The sequence below is a fragment of the Stigmatopora nigra genome, chromosome 3 (genome assembly GCF_051989575.1).
Source record: "Stigmatopora nigra isolate UIUO_SnigA chromosome 3, RoL_Snig_1.1, whole genome shotgun sequence".
NCBI classification, from domain to species: Eukaryota; Metazoa; Chordata; class Actinopteri; order Syngnathiformes; family Syngnathidae; genus Stigmatopora; species Stigmatopora nigra.
Genome location: NC_135510.1, coordinates 7608514 through 7627191, shown reverse-complemented (window position 1 = coordinate 7627191; position 18678 = coordinate 7608514). Strand labels below are relative to the sequence as shown.

At 41.3% G+C, this 18678-nt stretch overlaps 2 protein-coding genes across 5 annotated transcripts in view; both read right to left on the bottom strand.

Annotated features, from left to right (window-relative positions):
- Positions 1-29: 29 nt before the first annotated feature.
- On the bottom strand, positions 30-7461 carry kif7 (kinesin family member 7). The gene is made up of 20 exons (XM_077714109.1): positions 7262-7461; positions 6088-6478; positions 5801-5998; positions 5312-5711; positions 4882-5229; positions 4394-4586; positions 4101-4268; positions 3768-3920; positions 3541-3653; positions 3317-3438; positions 3064-3219; positions 2794-2999; positions 2509-2706; positions 2305-2430; positions 2059-2235; positions 1773-1988; positions 1498-1704; positions 935-1133; positions 708-869; positions 30-633 (listed from the first exon to the last, which is right to left on the bottom strand). The coding sequence occupies exons 2-20, from the start codon at positions 6416-6418 to the stop codon at positions 263-265; spliced, it is 4044 nt and encodes a 1347-aa protein (XP_077570235.1). The 5' UTR covers positions 6419-6478; positions 7262-7461; the 3' UTR covers positions 30-262.
- Positions 7462-9179: 1718 nt separating this feature from the next.
- Positions 9180-18678, bottom strand: part of LOC144194588 (fibulin-7) — a 59442-nt gene continuing 49943 nt past the window's right edge. For 3 of the 4 annotated variants that reach the window (XM_077713753.1, XM_077713755.1, XM_077713754.1), the window contains 7 exons: positions 13587-13746; positions 13343-13513; positions 13012-13137; positions 12252-12431; positions 12035-12172; positions 11165-11300; positions 9180-10603 (listed from right to left, as the gene is read on the bottom strand). In XM_077713753.1, coding sequence (XP_077569879.1) covers positions 10240-10603; positions 11165-11300; positions 12035-12172; positions 12252-12431; positions 13012-13137; positions 13343-13513; positions 13587-13659 — 1188 coding nt within the window. In that variant the 5' untranslated portion in view covers positions 13660-13746 and the 3' untranslated portion in view covers positions 9180-10239. Of the gene's footprint in view, positions 10604-11164; positions 11301-12034; positions 12173-12251; positions 12432-13011; positions 13138-13342; positions 13514-13586; positions 13747-15207; positions 15399-18678 lie in introns of those variants that run through there. The other variant, XM_077713752.1, reaches the window with a different exon arrangement.

Here is an 18678-nt window from a genome sequence, read left to right as displayed (position 1 = left end):
ATGTTGTTTTGTCTATTTTCACTCCCAGATCATACTTAGTACTTTATTGTACCTTCAAGTGGGAAAAGTTCAGTCGGATTACAAAGCAGAGCTAACCAGGACTTTTAGAAGGCATTTTATGAGACGCAGAAACTAGCATAGTCAAAGTGCTTTGTATAAAAATCAGTCCATTACAAAATTAAATACAAATATATAAAAATACAGAGAACAATATCAAAGCTACAATAATTACTATAACAGAACACTTATTAGTTTTTTTTCCTCAGGCCAGATTTTTCCTCAAGTCTATCAAAGTATTGTTCGAATTGATCGGTCCGACGTTGAGGCTGCTGCGGCGGGACTCCCTCCGAGACCTCATGGCCGGCAGTGACGTCGGAAGGCTGGACGTGCTCGGTCCGCTCTGAACCACTCGGTTGACGGGACCATCGGAGCCCGTCCGAAGCCACAGCTCCTCCATGACGGCCGGTTCCTCGGTGGGGAGAGAAGAGCGCCTCCATATGGACGGCAGAGGGGCGTTGACCAGCTCTCGCATTTCCTCTCTTGATTTGGTAGATTTTTCACTTACTGGTGTCCCTCTACCCCCGTGATTATCCATAGTGGCGACACCTAGTGCTTTGCCATTACAAGGCAGGGCTAAACAAAACAAGAGAACGGTTTGAATAAAACTTTCCCGTTGTTTAAGAACAAAGCTCACGGGTGACACGTACCTTTAACCTGCTCTTTTGGCTGGCTGACCGAGCCACAGAGCTCCCTCAATTTGTTGCTCAGTTCCAGATTTGCAGCCTTGTAGTGGTTAAGCTCCTTACTGAGGCCGTGGATCCACGCCTCAAACTGCCTCTGTCTCCCTGCCAGGCCCTCGTCCATTTGCTCTGCACAGAAAACAGGTTTGTGAAGTTAGAATGTGACTTAATTTCCACATCAGACGGACGCACACCTCGACACTGCTTCAGCAAGAGCTGGACACTCCTCTCGTGCTCCTTCTGCTGTTGCGTGAGCCTCCGGTCCGTGTCGAGCTGTGCGCGGTCAAGCGCGTTCTCCAGCCACTGAACAAGCTGCTGCCTCTCGTCCAGTTGCATTTCTAGGTCGGCCAGCGCCAGTTGCAGCTTCCGCTCTTCCTCGCGCAGAGACACCACCTGCAGGAAAAACACATCAGAAAATGATAATATTTGTGGTGCGGAATTTAAAAGTTTAAAATTCATTCTTCTTCAGTGCCACTTATCCTCCCTCACAAGGATACAGCCCCCGTGATCCATTGTGTAGTTTGTAAAATACTGCTTACTTCTACAACTACAACACTAAGACTGCTCTTTGTTATGGGATGGCATTCTTCTCCTGGAGTGTGGTCTTAACCTGCTCCGTACAAGAAGGGAAACTTGATAGCTCAATCTTTTTCGACCAAAAAAATAATAATAATAAAATATAGCTCTTATATTCAAGAACTCTCCCAATGAGAACGTTCCAACCGTGCATAGGCAAATTCGGCCACGACAAACAAACCTTGTCAAAATACTTGCACAGCAGAGCTCTTGTTTCGGAGGCCGACAAGTAGCTGAGTTTGGCCATGAGATTCATCTCCCATTGGGACAACATGCTAGCAGACGCCCTGAGCTGTCTCTGTCGCTGGGTGATTGCTTCATTCTTGTACTCGATGGCTGCATCCAGAGCTTCAATGGCCTCATCCAGCTGAAATACAGTTCGCTCCTCCTGCTTTCAAACACGAAGAAAAGCCTGAGATTTAATCCACGTGCAAAACGCCGGTTCTGCAATCTGACCTCTGGCGAGAGCAGATTTCCCTGGCGCAGTTTGTCGTCCAGCTCCACTCTCTGTTTAAGCAAGGAATCTTTCTCTTGACGTAGGTTATTAATCTCTTGTCTGATTTGTTGGGAGTCCTGTGCGCTGCCGCTGCGCAGAAGGCCATTCCTTTCGCTCAGTTCCTGCTCCAGTGTCTCAATGCGGCCAGTGAGAGTCACCAGATCTTTGCTCAGTGCCTGGGGAGTTAAATTAATATGTCAAAAAGTCGCAGTTTTTCCCATATCGACTCACAGGCTACAGAAATACCTGACTAGACCGGAGCCTCTTGGTTTCAAGGCCACTGCGCTCTTGTAACAAGGCTTCTTTCTTGGCCAGGATTTCCTCACGTTTAGTGAGCTCTCCTTCCAGATCCTCCAGCCCTCTTCTTTGGTCCAGCACACGCTCCATCTCCTCATCCAGCCAGCGCTTCTGCTCCTCTATCTTCTGCTCAAACAGGATTGACGCCATGAGCCAGTGTGGATTTGAAACCACAAGATGGCCAGTCCGCAGTACCTGTTGCTCCTCAAGCGAGATGACAGAGCCATTGCTGCCACTACGTCTCTGCCTCTGGAAGGCAGCAATCTCCTCAGTCTTGATCTTCAGAATTTTTTGCTGTTGCTCATTTTTGATCTCAAGTTCCTAATAAAATCATAACGTAGTCTGAATACCTCATTTCTGGAATAATAAACAATAACAAAAAAAGATACAAACAACGACCTTGACTCTGTGAGTTCTGCGTTGCATCTCCGTCTCTAGACGACGTTTCTGCTGACTTTCCTCCCGTAGTCGCTTCTGCAGAAGCTCCTGCTGTTGCCTCATCGACTGAACACTGCGTTCCAGCTCGAGCACCCGACGCTCACTTTGCGCGGGCAAATTAGCGAGATGGGCCGTATCCCTCTGGCGTTGACTGAGCACCTTGATGTCCAAAGAGATATGTTCAAATGCTCTATCCAAAATATTAAAAAGGACAAGGACGCCGGTACGTCATCTCTTTGGACAAACCTGAACTTTGCTCTGAGCGGCCGCAATCTTTCGTCGACATTCCTGAGCTCTAGTCTTGTCTGAAGCGCTAATCCCTCTCTCCTGTCTCTCCAGCTCCTGAAGTTGCCTTTGAGCTTCGTGCAGTTCCTGCCGCGCCTGCGCCGCCTCATTTTCCAGAGCTGTGATCTTGTGACTGTACTGCTTGTTTAGGGACTGAGCATCTTTGCCTGGAAAAGGCAAGAGCTTAAAGCACACTTCAAATCCGTAGAGAGCATTCTTTTAAATGCAAACCTGTTTTGACTAGCTCCTTGATGAGTTCTTCTTTCATGCGGATAGTTACTGACAGCTCTCTTATCTTCTGCTGGGCCTGAAGAAGATCCGCCTCTGAAACTCCCTCGAAGCCTCTTAGAGTATCGCGTAGAGATGTCTCACCCATACTGGAGTTGGCTGAAAAATCATACCAGGGATGAATTTGAACTTCTATAAAGAAATCTGCTTGGTGTTGATGTGACCTGCCTTACACTGGTTTATTTATTATACTTACATGATTTTCTGCTTAAAAGTGGATGTTGCTCAGGATCAACTGGATGAGACCCTCTTCCACCCATTGTTCGTCCACTTAAGACCATGTCTTTCTTGGAACAGGTTTGGTTCACCAGCCTGTTACTAGATATGTTTTTATATGAGAAAAAAATCATGCATATATGGCAACACAGTTAGGTCATGAATGATATGAGCTTCATGCAATTTCGTAAACTCTTTACAAACCTCTGTGTCACTTTGTAATGGTTACACTGAGCGCCCTCGTCTTTGATCGCAAGAATTTCTGCTCCACCTGAAATCAACCGGTCTTCATAGAGAGAGAAATCTTGATCATCACCCTGTCGAGGAAAAGACACCATTTAAATTACCATTGTAAAATACCTTTTGTTAGTTACACCTTCAATCTTTAACAGGGGGTCTCAAACTCTCAGCTCTGGAGAATGGTTGGTTACCTGCGAACTTCCATTTTGGTTGAGTTGCATAGAGCTAATGGGGGCGGTGTGCGGCCGTGAGTACAAATTAAGCCCCAAGCTACGCACATTAGGATTGGCTAGCAGACACTGCAAATCTGCAATTAGATCCTGTTGGTCCTGCAGCTTATCACTCTGAAAGAGACAACAAACTAATTTGTCATACAAATCACAAGAAAATCGAAAACTGAAAAAACTCTGCATTTAAGAAAATTCCAATCTTTTTAACCGAATCACTGTACATCGGTTTTGACAGTGTAACTCTAAACTACAACTATACATCACCATGCTCTCATGAAAGTGACAAATGGAGACCTGCAACTTGTATTGCTCCATGGCGTCTTCCAGAGCTGCCAGAAAGTCTGTATTCTCACTCTCCAGACGCTGGACTTGTGATTGAAGCTTTGCTACCGTCTCATTCTTCCCACCATCTTTCACACTGTCATGCTCATAGCCCCATCTTTCCTCTGAATAATCTGAATCCTGCATTCATATAGCATGAATAGAGATTTTCTTTTTAAATAAAAGAACTAGCCCCAATCACTGCCAATGATGGGGCTGGTTGAAAACATCAATTGTTGTTAAAAAAATCAGTCCAAGAGACCCACCTGGTTATTAACAGAAGGCCTCTCCCTCCGTAAAGCGATACTTTCCTCAGTAGAACCGTTGTCAATACCACTGTCTGGTCCAGATGCGGTTGTCAGTCGACTTCGTTCTTCCTCCACAGAGCAGAGCCACTCCTTTACTCTCAGACTCTGTTCTGATGTCAAAACTCCTTCATTCTGGAGCTCGCGTAGCAATCTAATCAAGTGTTAAAAAGGGAATTCTAGTATTGGGGATCATATGAAGTCATGGCCTTCAAATTCTAAATAATTCACATAGAAAACACTAAAATATGCAGTTCAGATTCAATTTACTTGTTCAGAGTTCAAATCTTAAAATATAAAATGATTGAAAAAAAACTATGAAAAGATTCATTGAATTACAGTAAAAAGTGAAGGTTATTTTTTTTTGTAGAATTTTGAGGTCCAATTCTGGAATGGCCCATCATAACCAAGAAAGGTGAAAAAGCAATGTATAAAAGGAAAGTTATAACCTGTAAGCGGTGTCGGTGCAGGTTCGGTAGTGGGCCCCCTGAACTTGGAGCCTGCTAATCTCTCCTTCGCCAAGTCGCGGCCTCCTGTTGGGATCGGCGTGGGAAATGAGGCGGGTCTCGGAACGATGGCGGTTTTCCAGGGCTCTGCGGAGGGCCTTGATTTGTTGTTCCAGTCCCTCTATCCTGTCCGGTTCCCGCTTGCAGTTGACTGTGGCCCGATTCTGAATATTGCGGGCTCTTGTGGCGTAGTTTAGTGTATTCAGGCTTTCGTCAAAGTCTGACGAAGATGGGCTGATGCAGGCGATCATCAGGGTTTTTGAATTTCCTCCCAAAGAGTCTTTTAGGATCCTGTGTGAAAACAGTGATGAAAAAATGAAATGAAACCAAATTGTAGATGTCATATTGATAGACCATAAAGAATAACAATCACCTTGTAATCTTTGAATCTCTGTACGGTATGTGAGAGCCTTTCCTTTTGGGGTCCCCGAGGGCTCCAATAACGTTTCCAAGGGCAAGTAGACCACTGTTAATCTGTATGCTCTCCTTAAGTCGTTCACCAGTGTTGCCCGTTTTCAATATGCGCTCTGAGCCGGCCAAGTCCACAAAATGGAACTTGGAAGACAACATTTGGGGACCGCCACCTGAGCCGCTCCCATAGAGACGCAAACTCCCCCGTCGTTGATCCATGTATAGTGTGAAAATGGTGTGGGAACGGCTGGAGTTTGGATTCATTTGGGTTGCACCGGTGTGTCTGGCTGTGTTTCCCGATTCCAGTAAACTCAAAACCTCATCGAGACCTTCTACTACACATTCTTTTACACCGCACAGGACTGCAAAAAAACGTGACAACAAATACAGGAGTCATACACGAGAAGTTCACAATGTATAAACAAGCCGCAAAAGACAGAAAATGTCGTACCAATGGCTCCCTTATCCTCTCGGATGTGAATGTCCTTGCTTGCAGTTTCCACCTCCAACAAGTCCTTGAATTCCTCTTTGTAAACTTCCAAATAGGAAACTCGGACAGAGAAATCTGAGAGGTCATTTTCATCCAGAAGCTTGAAGACATCCGCGACAGCCCTTGGAATGATGCCTTGCTCTTCATCACGAAATGATGCTAAAAAAGAAAGTTAGTTACACAATGTTATCTGTTTTTTCTTTCATTTGTATAAATAAAAGATGCACGCATCAACATGTACAACTTACATATATTAGCTTCTCCAATAGTATACGTCTTGCCTGAACCTGTCTGTCCATAAGCAAAGACCGTTGCATTGAAACCTTGAAAGAAGGCGTCAATAAGAGACTGGACTGATGCGGAATAAACCTCCTCTTGGCAGCAGGTTTCTTCGAAAAGGAAGTCACATAGGAAATGCCTGTCGTGTCCAAGGGTAACTCTGTGGAGTTCTGAGTCCACTGTGATGCAGCTCTCGTGACAGTGGAGAAGTTCTTTAGGAAGCAACGGGCGCACTCGCACCGCAACCTGGACTGATGAATATTCCCCTTTGCCTTGGCCGCCTGGAACTTTGGGAGACATTTCTGCTACAATGTCACAACTATGACTGGATCATCTTGGAGGCCATCACGGAGCATCTGGCTATAAGAACACAAAGTAAATAGCGAGGTTATCAGATGAATATTAAAGTCAAACTATTATAAATGGCTACTAATAGCTAACGTCTAAAAATGTGACAAATACTACAACATTTCCATAACCGTTTTCAAGAAATCAAATCATGACATAAGCAGTTGCAGTTAAAAAAATGCAATACTCAATCTGATTTTTTAACAGATCAAGATTTAGGTGGCCTGTTTCCATCATAAATAGTTTAGTTGAGCATGTAATGATAGTACTTTGAAAAAAAATAGCTGATAAGCTACTTACTGACATGTGATCATTGGCTGACAATGACGACCATAGACGTCAAATTTATTGGCACTGGGAAGGCTTGCTATATGAATGATCATGTGTTATTGACATTGACGGCGATAGATGCCCAAACTATTTGAACCGGGGATAGGTTGGCAGCGAAAATATCTACAATGTCGATATTTCAAAACCTACGGCATTATCCATAGAAATCCACGAGTGGTTAACTTTACCAGTCGACTCAACTAGTGGGAAATGAGTTAAATAAAGTTGACATTTTCCTATCTTTTGTCGCAATTCGAGATCTTGCAGTTCACGCGCTCGTCGTGTTTATTAAAAAGCTAAGCTAACTTTCACGGCTACTTTGCAGAAATCGGAACAAAAACAAGAGAAACCTGAGAGTTTCAGAGAAGTTTCAATTCTTTTCCTAATGGATGCCGTATAACGTGCAGTGTTGATAATCACGCGATCATTTCGTTTAGTTAAGATGATCAATTATAGGTTACTTACTTGGATGTTGCTCAAGATAATAACGGGAAAAAAAGATACTATAAGCCCTTTCCTTGGGAAAATGGAAGTGTGGGGGGAAGTCATTGGGAGGAGCCAGGAAAGTTGGCTATTGTCTTTTATTTCATTTTCATTTCTTAAAAACTTCATAATTGAGTCGGTAGTGAGCAGCCTGCACACTACGCATTTTTAAAAACAAAAACATATAGATTAAGCACCATCGGAAAAAAATTAGACAGTCTTGCGACTACACAACAGTCAAATTTCAGCAAATTTGTTTCACTATTCTTTACGCAATTGTTTGAAAACTGGACTTTAATGCAGTTCGACTTTATATTGTGTCCGATTTAAAGTCCTTGGTATGTAAAGAATAAATGATGTACCACGCCTACCCATGTGAGATGTTTTGTCAAATTAGTACAAAAAAAATTAAAAGAAACACCATTAATCGACTGAATCTTGTCATTATTCAATTTTGGGTTTGGTAACTGTTTTTAAAAATATTAATTTTCGAGGCGTCTGTTGTTACTAGTACAATGAAAATACTTTGAGTATGTGCCCTTATGAATCTGAACAGTAGGTGGCGGTATTTCTTCGTATTTGAAAAAGCAAAGAAGCTATAAATTAATTCATTAAGTCGTTTCTTGCCATTGACAACGACAGACATCAAAGCGATTTAAACTGGGACTGTCTGGGATTCCTAATCTATTTTGACTGGGAGATCTGCTGGCAACATTATACAAACGGCCCCTCCCACTCGAAATAGATTGGACATTTATCACGGGCAATGGCAGCCAATAAGTAAAATGAATATGCTGCAATAAAATGTTAAGGAATTGTCCAAAGGAATGGGTTTGCTGTGCAGTAGGCATCTTCCCTTGCATGAATACAGTGCATTCATACTTTTCAAAGGCAAAGCATATTTTTGAAGGCTTTAACAAATAACCAAAAGGCTAGAGAGGACAAACAGGTCGGTGTATGTGCGCTTAAGGGAGACTATTAGTATCTTGTTAAGAAGCAGTAAGCAAAAATTTGCAAATAATTGGGAAAGGACACCAGGCCAATTGCTAAAGATTGGCAGGCACTGTTTTTGCCATAGGCAAAGTGGGCGACCGCCCGGGGCGCTATCTGTTTGGGGGTGCACGAGAGCCCACTTTTTTCTTCTTCAAAATTATACTGCCAGGTGTCTAAACAAAATGCCGGTAACCTTTTTGATAAATAGAGCTAAATATTATGTCACGTGTTATATTGTGATCCCACAAGAGAAATGAAGTGTGTTTATGGTTCCACGTTTTGTTGCCAGCCTTCCTGAGTCTGTTTTGTAAGCACAGTTTTTTTTTCTTCCATGAATGAATCACACGGGAGCAAAAGGGAGGTCACGCTCGCCTTTCAGCTGCAATCGTTGAGTTGTGATCGGAATCCACCGAGAAGGTTATCCGCCCAGGTCGCAAAATTAGCCTCAGATTGGGGAAGGAGAGTGAGAGAATTCTTTTCAATGTAAATAAAACGTTTAATTCAGTCACTATTTCACAGGTAGTGAAGAATTATTGTGACTGGTCATCTATAAGGGGTTTTTTCTTTTGAGCCATCACTCTCCATCTGCTTCTTTTCATAGCTTTTCTAAGGATGACTAGCCCTCCGTTCACCAGTGTTGTCATGAGTCAGAGCAGTCACAGCATGGGGCACCATCAGCACCTGAACACATCTTGTTTGGTGGCAACATTCCCTCACTAACTACTACATACCTTACAGTACTTGTCCTTGACAGTTCTTGATTGGATTATTGCACAACATTCACAAACCATTCATGAGGATACTTACAGTATATATGTTTTCCAAGACACAAACATACCCTGTTTTACATGAACGGGACCGTGCAGGTTATTTTGGCAAATTTGAGCAATACGTTTATTCATGCACTGTTAGAGCACAGTGGCTCTTTGAGGAGTCTGTATTTGGAGAACAGCCCTGCACTGTGGGCTTTTTCGGCACAGAAAGTGTTGCGACAGCCCACACACACTTTTCAGTTCCACCAAAACCAAATATACAAAGGACCTGCGTGAATATTATACATTCTTTTCCAACATGAAAATCAACACAATGGTTGTTCACGCAATTTAATATTATTGTATTCATCCATTTTTGTAAACTAGCAAGTTGAAAAAAGGCTCACATGTTATTGCATACAAGAAAATTTAGGACAAGTGCTTTCATTAGTTAACACTTTTATGTCAAGGTAACCATTTTACATTTGAAAAACTCACACCAACAAACAAAAATGTCACGCAAATTGAATACTAAAAAATAATAATCTCATTTCAATTCACTCTCAAAATTGACTGATACACTGCAGTTGTTAGAAATCTGATCCCATTTAATTGTACTTAGCTAGCAAGCTTTTTGGGCTGGTATAGGAACAAAAACTTGATTTTTATAGGTTTATTGTATATTTGAAAATAATGGGTATTAGAACACAAAGTTGATCAGTTTGAAGTTTCTATTCCTTGGGTAAAAGATGTCTGATGACATTTTTTTTACTAAACAATACTTAATATTACGTATAGCTGTTTTAACAAATTAAAAAAAAACAATTAAATAAACAACACAGTTCTGTTGAACAGAATGTTTCAGTGCTATTGATGGGGATAGATGCCCCATGCATTTAAACTAAGAGGGCTGGTCATAGTTCAAACACACTGGACATCTATTGCCACCAATGGCAACCCATGTGAAAATTATGATAGGATAGTCATAAATACACAATGAATACTTTTCACTGAATCCATAAAATATTGCAATACATTATCATTTCTGTAACAATGTATTATTGCTTCATGACAAAGCCCTCTATTACATCCAGCAGTGCAAGAACAGCTATAATTATCACTACATTAAATGCAGCTTTTTGTTTAACCCATAAACCCTTAAGCAACTATTTATTGGTGCAAGTACTGCATATGCTCCTCCCCCCCGTCTTTGTTTCAAAACTCATACGGGGAAACAAACAGGGTGACTTTGGTGATGTACCTGCCAAGCTGAAGCCGTCTTTCCAGCTCACTCATCTCTACTTCAGCTTCCAGAGTGGCGGGGCCTTGCACTGGGCTACTCAGCATCAGCTGACCTGTCAGGCGATCCGAACGCTGGACGGTGAAGTGACGTCGAGCTTGCCTTCCACCCAGAAGGGAGAAGCGAAGCGCGTCGCCTATTGGACGCAACGCTGAAACCCGAAACATGACACGGGGAGCCGACAGGTTGGATACAACTGCCAGGTAGTGGTAGGAGTAGGAATTTGGAGCCTGAGAACAAAGCTTGTTATCCACGGGGCAGGGATTACGCTCACAGCGCCTTGAAAAAAAGGATCACAAGCGTTAGTGACAAGGCAGAGCTGAAATTGAAACAATGCGAGAGCTCTATCCAATTTTTGTTGTTGTTGTTGTTGTAGAGATAGTTTTACATAGTATTTTATTGCAGTTTGACTTGACAGCTTCAGTAAAAGTAGAAACTTTATCTTCAAGGATTAAAAAAACCCACACCTTTTTTTTATAGTATCGCCAATAATTTTAAAGTTGTAGTAAAGCAGTACTCAGAGTGTGGTGCAAATATCATCAGTGATACGTGGCTGACAATAGTGTTTCGCAAAAGATTGATTCATTTACATGAGCTACTTTTTAAGTCCACCATAGTACATAATCATGTACAGTACTATTGAATTCCACTTAAGCTACAAAAGATTTGCATTTAATGTCTAACATTCATTGATTCATTTTCTATATCGTGTATCCTCGTAAGGGTTGTTGGAGCCTATCCCAGCTGACTTGAAAGGCAGACTACACCCTAGGACTGGTCGTCAGTCAGCCGTAGGGCACATAAAGACAGACAATCATCCCCACTCACAATCTCACTTACATTGGTGATGTTTTGACATAAGAAGCGTGAGGGTTTTTCGGACAGTCGACACGAACACATTGGAAACCGCCGTATGTGTTGATGCACGTTTGATCCCTGGTGCAGTTGTTTTGTCTGCTGGCGCACTCATCGATGTCTGCAAAAAGGCAGGAGCCACACAGCGGGCACAAATGTATCATTCATCACCTCTTGTGCGAGGAATCAATTTAGAGGAGTGAACAAATGCACTTGGCGCGCTGCGAGATGCACTCAGGAAAAGAGGCTGTTACCCTTTTGACCCTTTCACCTTAAGGTTACAAGTTCTTTTCGGTGCCAAGGGGTCAGTTGACATCACTAGGAAGTAAGCCATTAATTGCATTAAATTAAAGACAGCACACGCACCCATATACGTTGTTTCATTACTGTTTATCTTTCTGAATATGCAGCCACAGCTTTCTGATTGATTAACTTTTTCTTTAAATACCTATTGGCTGCCATTGTTGACATCACTCATCAAAAAATATGGCTCCCAACCACTCCCAGGTTAAATGGATTGGACCTCTATTGCCACCAACAGTAGTGAATAAGATTAAGCAATCGAAAAAGCAACAAATCTTTTGTGACTATATGACAAGGTAACCTAAGCAGAACACACTTCAACTCTAGCGATTGTAGAGAATCTATCTGTATTATCAATTGGAAGGAAATGACTTGATTTAATTTGAAAAATGAAGAAACTGTTCCCATTACCACTAAGAGATTTGCATTCAGAATCCAAATATTCTCTTCCAGGAACAAATTGCAGCTTTCCAAAAAGTTTGGTGCATACCAATATGTGAAAAATATGAAAATTCTACAAGGCTAAAAAAAAATATCAGAACAGAAATGCACCTTTACAGCTGCGTCCATCGCGAGTCACGTTATATCCAGCAGGACAAGTGCAGCGGTAACCACCAGCGGTGTTCACGCACGTGTGTAAACAGAGTTTCCCAGCTTGCCCGTTATGAAACAGCTCACATTCATCAATGTCTGTAACGCAAAACGCATTTATCCAATGTAAAAACACCTTGCTTGAGGGTTTAGCTTTGACATGGCTGATTAGTCATACCGGTGCAAGTAGTGCTGTCTCTGCCGGAGATGGTATATCCTGGCTCGCAGGTGCAGTGGGTGGTCCCCTGCACGGTGCTGCACCGTGATGGGCGCACAAAGGAGCCAGCTGTGTCAGCTGCAAGTGTAGCAGCCGAGGCTGGGGATGTAGCAGCCGAGGTGTTTGTAATAGTGGCAAAGACTGAAGAGGAAGTCACAAAAGGTCATTGGAAGTTGGTGTTAGATTTCACACACTAGCCAAGGACTGATTACACCTTTAAATGGCAAAAAAGGGGGAAAAGGCAATATAAAACTGGGCTTCAGGGATCAAGTCTCTTTGTATTCTACAGCTGTGCGCTGGGCAGAAGACAGCCACTCACCCGGAAACTGCCTAGGACTTCAGGCATAAATTCAATAAATCCGACGTTGTGGCTTGTAGTATTGGCTTGTATTGGCAAACTGAACCACTGAGCAGAGTAATCTCCTTTAGTGGACCAGGGAATGTCTGGATTAAAAAGTGTTGTCTTTGGATTTACATAAATCTGTGCTGGACTTTACACTTACACTTTTTCAAGGTGGAACTACACAATTTAAATGTGGCAGAAGTGTTCCTCTGCTAAATAATTGACAATAACTTATGTTGTGTTTTTCTGTCTCATTTTGTACGATTTAAAAAAAGAAAATTCATTTGGTTCTCTTTTAGTACCAGTATGAAGGTATATTATGCGGGTATCCAATTGAAGACAAGAATAATGATATTGTGACAACACTATTATACATACATGTTGGTACAGGACTTTGGCAGGTTTCTCCAGTCCAACCTTTGGGGCAGAGGCAGTTAAACTGGTTAACGTCATCCAAACATGTTCCACCATTCAAGCAAGGGATGGATGCACATTCGTTGACTTCTGTGTGAAGAAGAGATAAAGACAGAGGTTTGTGGGGGGGATGCCACTGTATTTTAAAAGGTCGGATTTAGAAAAGTATAATGATGAGAGAAGGGGTAACTGACTAGATCAAATCAGCGGAATTCAATGTTATTATGTCCTTCTCGGTGAAACTGTTTTAACTAAATGTACTGTTCATTATTGGCCAAATATTGGTCGCTCTCACCTCTGCATATCGACTGCTGGCCACTCCAGCTCAGATTTTCCTGACAGATTCTGCTTTCTGAACCCACGAGCTCATAGCCTGGCTCACATAAAAAGTGAACCTCGTGGCCCACACTATGTGATTTGCCCAGTTTTCTGCCATTTGGCGGCACATCAGGTTTTGGGCAGGTGCCTTGTAGGAATGATCAATCAGAACATGAACATGATACACAAACAGTATTCTTTTAAGACAGTGTTTCTCTTACTATTGATGGTTCTTGAAGAGTGCTTCCCCGTGCTACTCTGTAGTAAGTTGATTTTCTTTCTTAGGTTGCGCATACTTTGCAAGTAAGAGGCTTCATGAGCTGAGAGAAGTTTCTGGATCTGCTTCAGGGACCCTTGGACTTCCAGTCTGCTTGGACAGTCCTGGAATCCAAATATGAGACCGCAGCAAGTTTAGCCATCTATCACTCACTTTAGAAAAAAAAGCCTTAACAGTTTATGGTTAGGGTATTTATAGTGCATATATTTATATATATGCTTTATATAGCTACATATATACATCAAGAACTGTGAAAAAAAATCTGTAAACAAGATCAGTCGCAAAAAGACAAATATAACAGGATAGTCCATGATAGGCATCGAGTGGGTCTGACCAAAAGTGCAGAGTCAATGTTAGGACTAAATCCTTCAAATCAACTGTTGGAAATACGAGACTATTGAGCGTCAGCAGAGTACAGGCGTGTGCTGTTTGATAATGAAGTAAACATACTTGGATCAGAGTATGTTTGTGCAACTTAAGCATTTGCATGATGAAATGTCTCCTTTCACAAGCGTCTGACTGTAACTCGGAGACTGAATGTTCCCTGTTGTCAGATGTGGTGTGGTGTGGTTTGGTCAAAGATGGCGAGGAAAAACTTATGTAACTAGATGGTATCATGGAAAATGAGAAGATTCAGCAAAACCGATAAAAGTTGAAAATTATTGAACGTACTGACGTATGCTAGGTCACTCCTCACTTGCTCAATCAAGAGCTGGAACAAAATGTACCATTTATAAGACTTTTAGGACTTGATCCATGGAAGATTTGCACTCAATTGTGCATGCAAAAAGATGTGATAAATGAGATTATGATGAATGAATTGCTACTTGAATTCATTACGAAAAGAGGGATCAACCACTGATGTAGGAGTTTGGAAAATTTCAAACTGTTAATCTCCATTCTTCATGTGCCCTGTCACCTCATGCATGTTTTCAGGCAAACTAAAAATGTGTTTTCCTGCAACAGTTACGTAAGAAGAGTCAATATTTGTTGGAAACACACTTCTGATGTGGACAGCAGCGAGGTTTGGAGAAGCTTTGGTCATTAGGGACTTGGCTGGTGTTTATAGCGTATTTGTCAAAGGCCTCTTTCTACCACATTTCACATGTACGGTTGACGTTAGCTCAGCGCCCAAGAGGCATGCAGGTATGCGGTACAAAGTCGGTGTAAAGGCCCCCGTCTTGGTCTCTTTTTCCTATGCACAAAAAACTTATCTTATACTGTACGTATTTCCTTAGAGCGGCACACACTGTATATTGAAAGGCACACGGTTGGAATTCACAAGTAAAAAGTAGGGAAAAAAACATTGTCATTTCTGTCAGTTGCAATTAAACTCAGAAGCTTAAAGGCATATTAAAGAGTGACAACTATGTAAATTTGGTGTATTTATAGACTGTTGCTAATTTTCTGCGTCTAATTTGTAACCAAAAGCTCTTTCCAAGTTTTCTCTTTCGTTTGGGATGCCAGGCACAAGGCTTCCCTCTACAACTCGCTGAGCAAGGATTAAAATATCTAATCTTAAACCTACTATATTTTCCCCGTCATTTTCTTCCTAGTGCACGTACCTGTCCAGAGGTAGGATGTAGTGAAATGAAGCCAAGCAGAGAGAAAACCAGTGTGAGTGATACAAACATGGTTCGACCAAAATCTCAGTCCAGCGTGGAGCCCGCGATGAGATTAGTGATGCCTGAGGAAGCGTGAACTTGGAGTGGGCAGCTCTACAGAGTGCAGGGAGCCCAGGTGAGTGAGACACCACACTTGGCCAGTGGGGAAGTTACTGTGGAATGTTGGCTTTAAGAGCCCAGAGCCAATCAGAGAACTAAGATATGTTCCCTTTGGCTCAACAAACAAATATGGCGTGTACATGTTCAGCGTAGGTTTATTTACACTTTCCTTATGAATAGATGTGCTAGTTCTGGATGGAACATACTGTATATGTAATCTTTAACCTCTCCGAGGCATGCAAATATGCAACTGCGAACACTCCTAAAATACATCAAGCAATGTTTTTTAGGTGATGGGTACACTATGTTGAGATCAAACACCAATTGGACAATCCATCACATACACGCATTACGCTATGACATGTATCGTGATTTTAATACATTATTACTTTTCCCAAATGTTACTTTGGTTGTGTTTTTTTCCGGAAAAAAAGCGTTCAACCATCTTATGCATGTTTTTTTAGATGTGGGAGGAAACATATGTTGCCTGGGTTTGATTGCCACTCGGTGGTGGCGTGGTTTGAGTGCAAATAGTTGTCTGTCTCTGTGTGTGCCCCATGACTGACTGGCGACCAGTCTAAGATGTATAGTCTGCCATTCACTTGAAGTCAGCTGAGATGAACTCACATGACCCTGACAAGGATAATCAGTCTTGAAAATGAATGAATTAGTTACTGGTACTATAGGGTTAAAGTACTTGACTATTTAAACGTCTTACCTTAACTGTCTTTGGCCACTTGAAAATAAGAGAAATAAACAAAATATCACGAGATGGAATTACAAATGTATTCATCACATTGAGTATATATATTTCAATAAATCAATGCCACTGCTTAGGATTTTTCTATGTTCATAAAAATGGCGTTCGAATCAAAGGGATACTTTAGAGTAGAACAACCGGAATATTTTTTCATTTTGATCATATGGTAGATTAAAGGAGTTTTTCCTCTGTTGTTGTGTGCTTGAATACATTTGGACTTGACCAATAGAATCAGTTCCAATACCTTGTGCCTGTTTCACTGCAGATTAAAAGAATATTTTATCAGACCGGTAACAAGAATACAGTTGTTACAATCAGCGTGATGCTCATTTTTTTGTTCCAATTCCGGTAACAGCTTGTCTAGAATTGTGCTTAAATTTGCCAGTGATATTTTTTGCACGGGCCATGATACCTTCTTTCAGGCAGATGGCGGGAGTTCAATTCACAGGCAGGGTGAAAATGAGTGGATTGTATCAAGAACCGCATATGTGCTGGACAAAATCAGTGAGTAAAGTACTATTCAAAAGAAGCCAATGTGAAATAATCATATGTATTTTTTTTTACAATAAAGTAGTTGTTCCATTTTTTGGTTTCTTAATTTTCCTGTTGCCCGAGTTTGAGGTTAAATGTAAATTTCTGTATGAATTGTGTGGGAATCAATTATGAAAATCTTAAAGTTTGAGATGTCAATATTATCATCGTGCTACTAAAATTAAATCAGCTCTTAGAAACTCTTACTTAGGTAGACCAACAAAATTCATTTCATCAGAATCCAATCGCTCCATCAGAACTGCTGCTTTCACGAGTGCTTTCGATTGGCAGCAAAATGTTTGCTTTTATAATCAGAATGAAAATGCAGATAAAGGAATTAATTTTCTCTCATCTCTATTTTCTCTCAATGAACTGTCAAGGCAGTTTCATGAGTGTGAAATGATGTTAGTGCAAACCTTTGCTCAGTTTGTTCTGCATTGCTGCAGGCGAGGTGATAGTGAGGATAGTTCAAATGAAGCTGAAATCAATTATGCTGGCGTGAAGCCTTGTGAGGGTCACAAAATGAATTAATGCCGTTTGATCCTAATGCTTTTTTTTTTAAATGGACAAACCATTTGTTTCTTGATTAAGGTAAAAGTTGCAGGGCATTCTGTTCTACAGCTATTATACTGGCAAAAACAATTTGTTTTACCTCATTTTGAGTGCGCAATCCATAACTAGTCTCCATTTTTTACATCATCTTTACTCTAATTGGCCACATCACTACTCGTTAATAGAAATTTCCAATCGGCCAATCACATGAGAGCAACTCAATGCATTTAGGCATGCAGACAGGGTAAAGCTAATCTGCTGCTCTTCAAATTGAGCATTGGGATGTTGATGTTGACATTCAACTTATCTTAACATAGTGCAAACACTGAAAAACACATTTATAAAACACTAATGCACATATGAAAAAAACTGTCAGATGAGATTAGAAAATCTATGTTGTTTTGGAAATAGTAAACACAAAATGAGCAGAAACAGTGCAGTGGATAAAACATGCGGACATAATACAGTGTGTCCTTTATCCTACCTTGATGTTGTGTGCCAACATTGCATATTTATATATGACATCGATGGAATTGTACAGACACTAACAAGAGCTCATTTGAGTGCTAAATGGTCTTTCACTCGTTTCAGTCCCATCAGGGTGTTGCATCATGCTAAGTACAAATATATTCATTTTATCTCAGTTCTTTCTAATCCTATTTGCGCTCAATAAGGAGAGATAAATCACTTGGTCATTATTGAATGTAATCTATTACTTCACTATCTGAACAACTATCCACAATGCAAGTGACTGCATGTGGCCACCAGTTAACAATGGATTAGCAAATTTGCAAAGCAATGTTTATCCTCTGAGCTTAATATGAATTTTTGTGGCCGAGCCAGCTGTCACTTAGTCATAGATTACATCCTCAAAGCCACCCGTAGAGACTGAGAGCCTTTCTTCGAATGCGCCTCAGCCTCAGAGAACTGTTCTCAACTGATAAGGCAGTAATGAGAAAAGGGGACGTGGATAACCATTCAGCTTTCACAACTGGGCTATTGCAGGTAATTTCTCTTTGAAAACCCTCAGAGGCTGCGTTGGCAGGCTGAAGAGGCATATTAAGGAGCGTTACTGATAAACACTAAAAAGCTCAAGGTTTTGTGTTGTCTTTGTAAATATGCAGTTTACATTCACGTAACGACAAGAAGAGATTATTTTGTGCAGGAAATTCGGATGTCTTCATTCACTTTCCGCACAAACCCAAAAATGCCAACATTTTTAAAAAATGAAAAAAAATACGACGTTCCGCTTTTTGGACTTAATTCCCCTGTTTGTGTCTTTCAGAAGCATGTTGAGGTCATCCCATCACTCACAGAGACAGGCACTCAAGTTCACTATATCAGCTTTGATATGCAAATCACGCTGGCTGTTGAGAGATTTTATCTTATTAATCTCTTCCCCACTTCCCAAAGCTCCAACGCTTCATTATGAAGTAGAGTGGGCGAGGGGGAAAAAAGCATATCTTTAG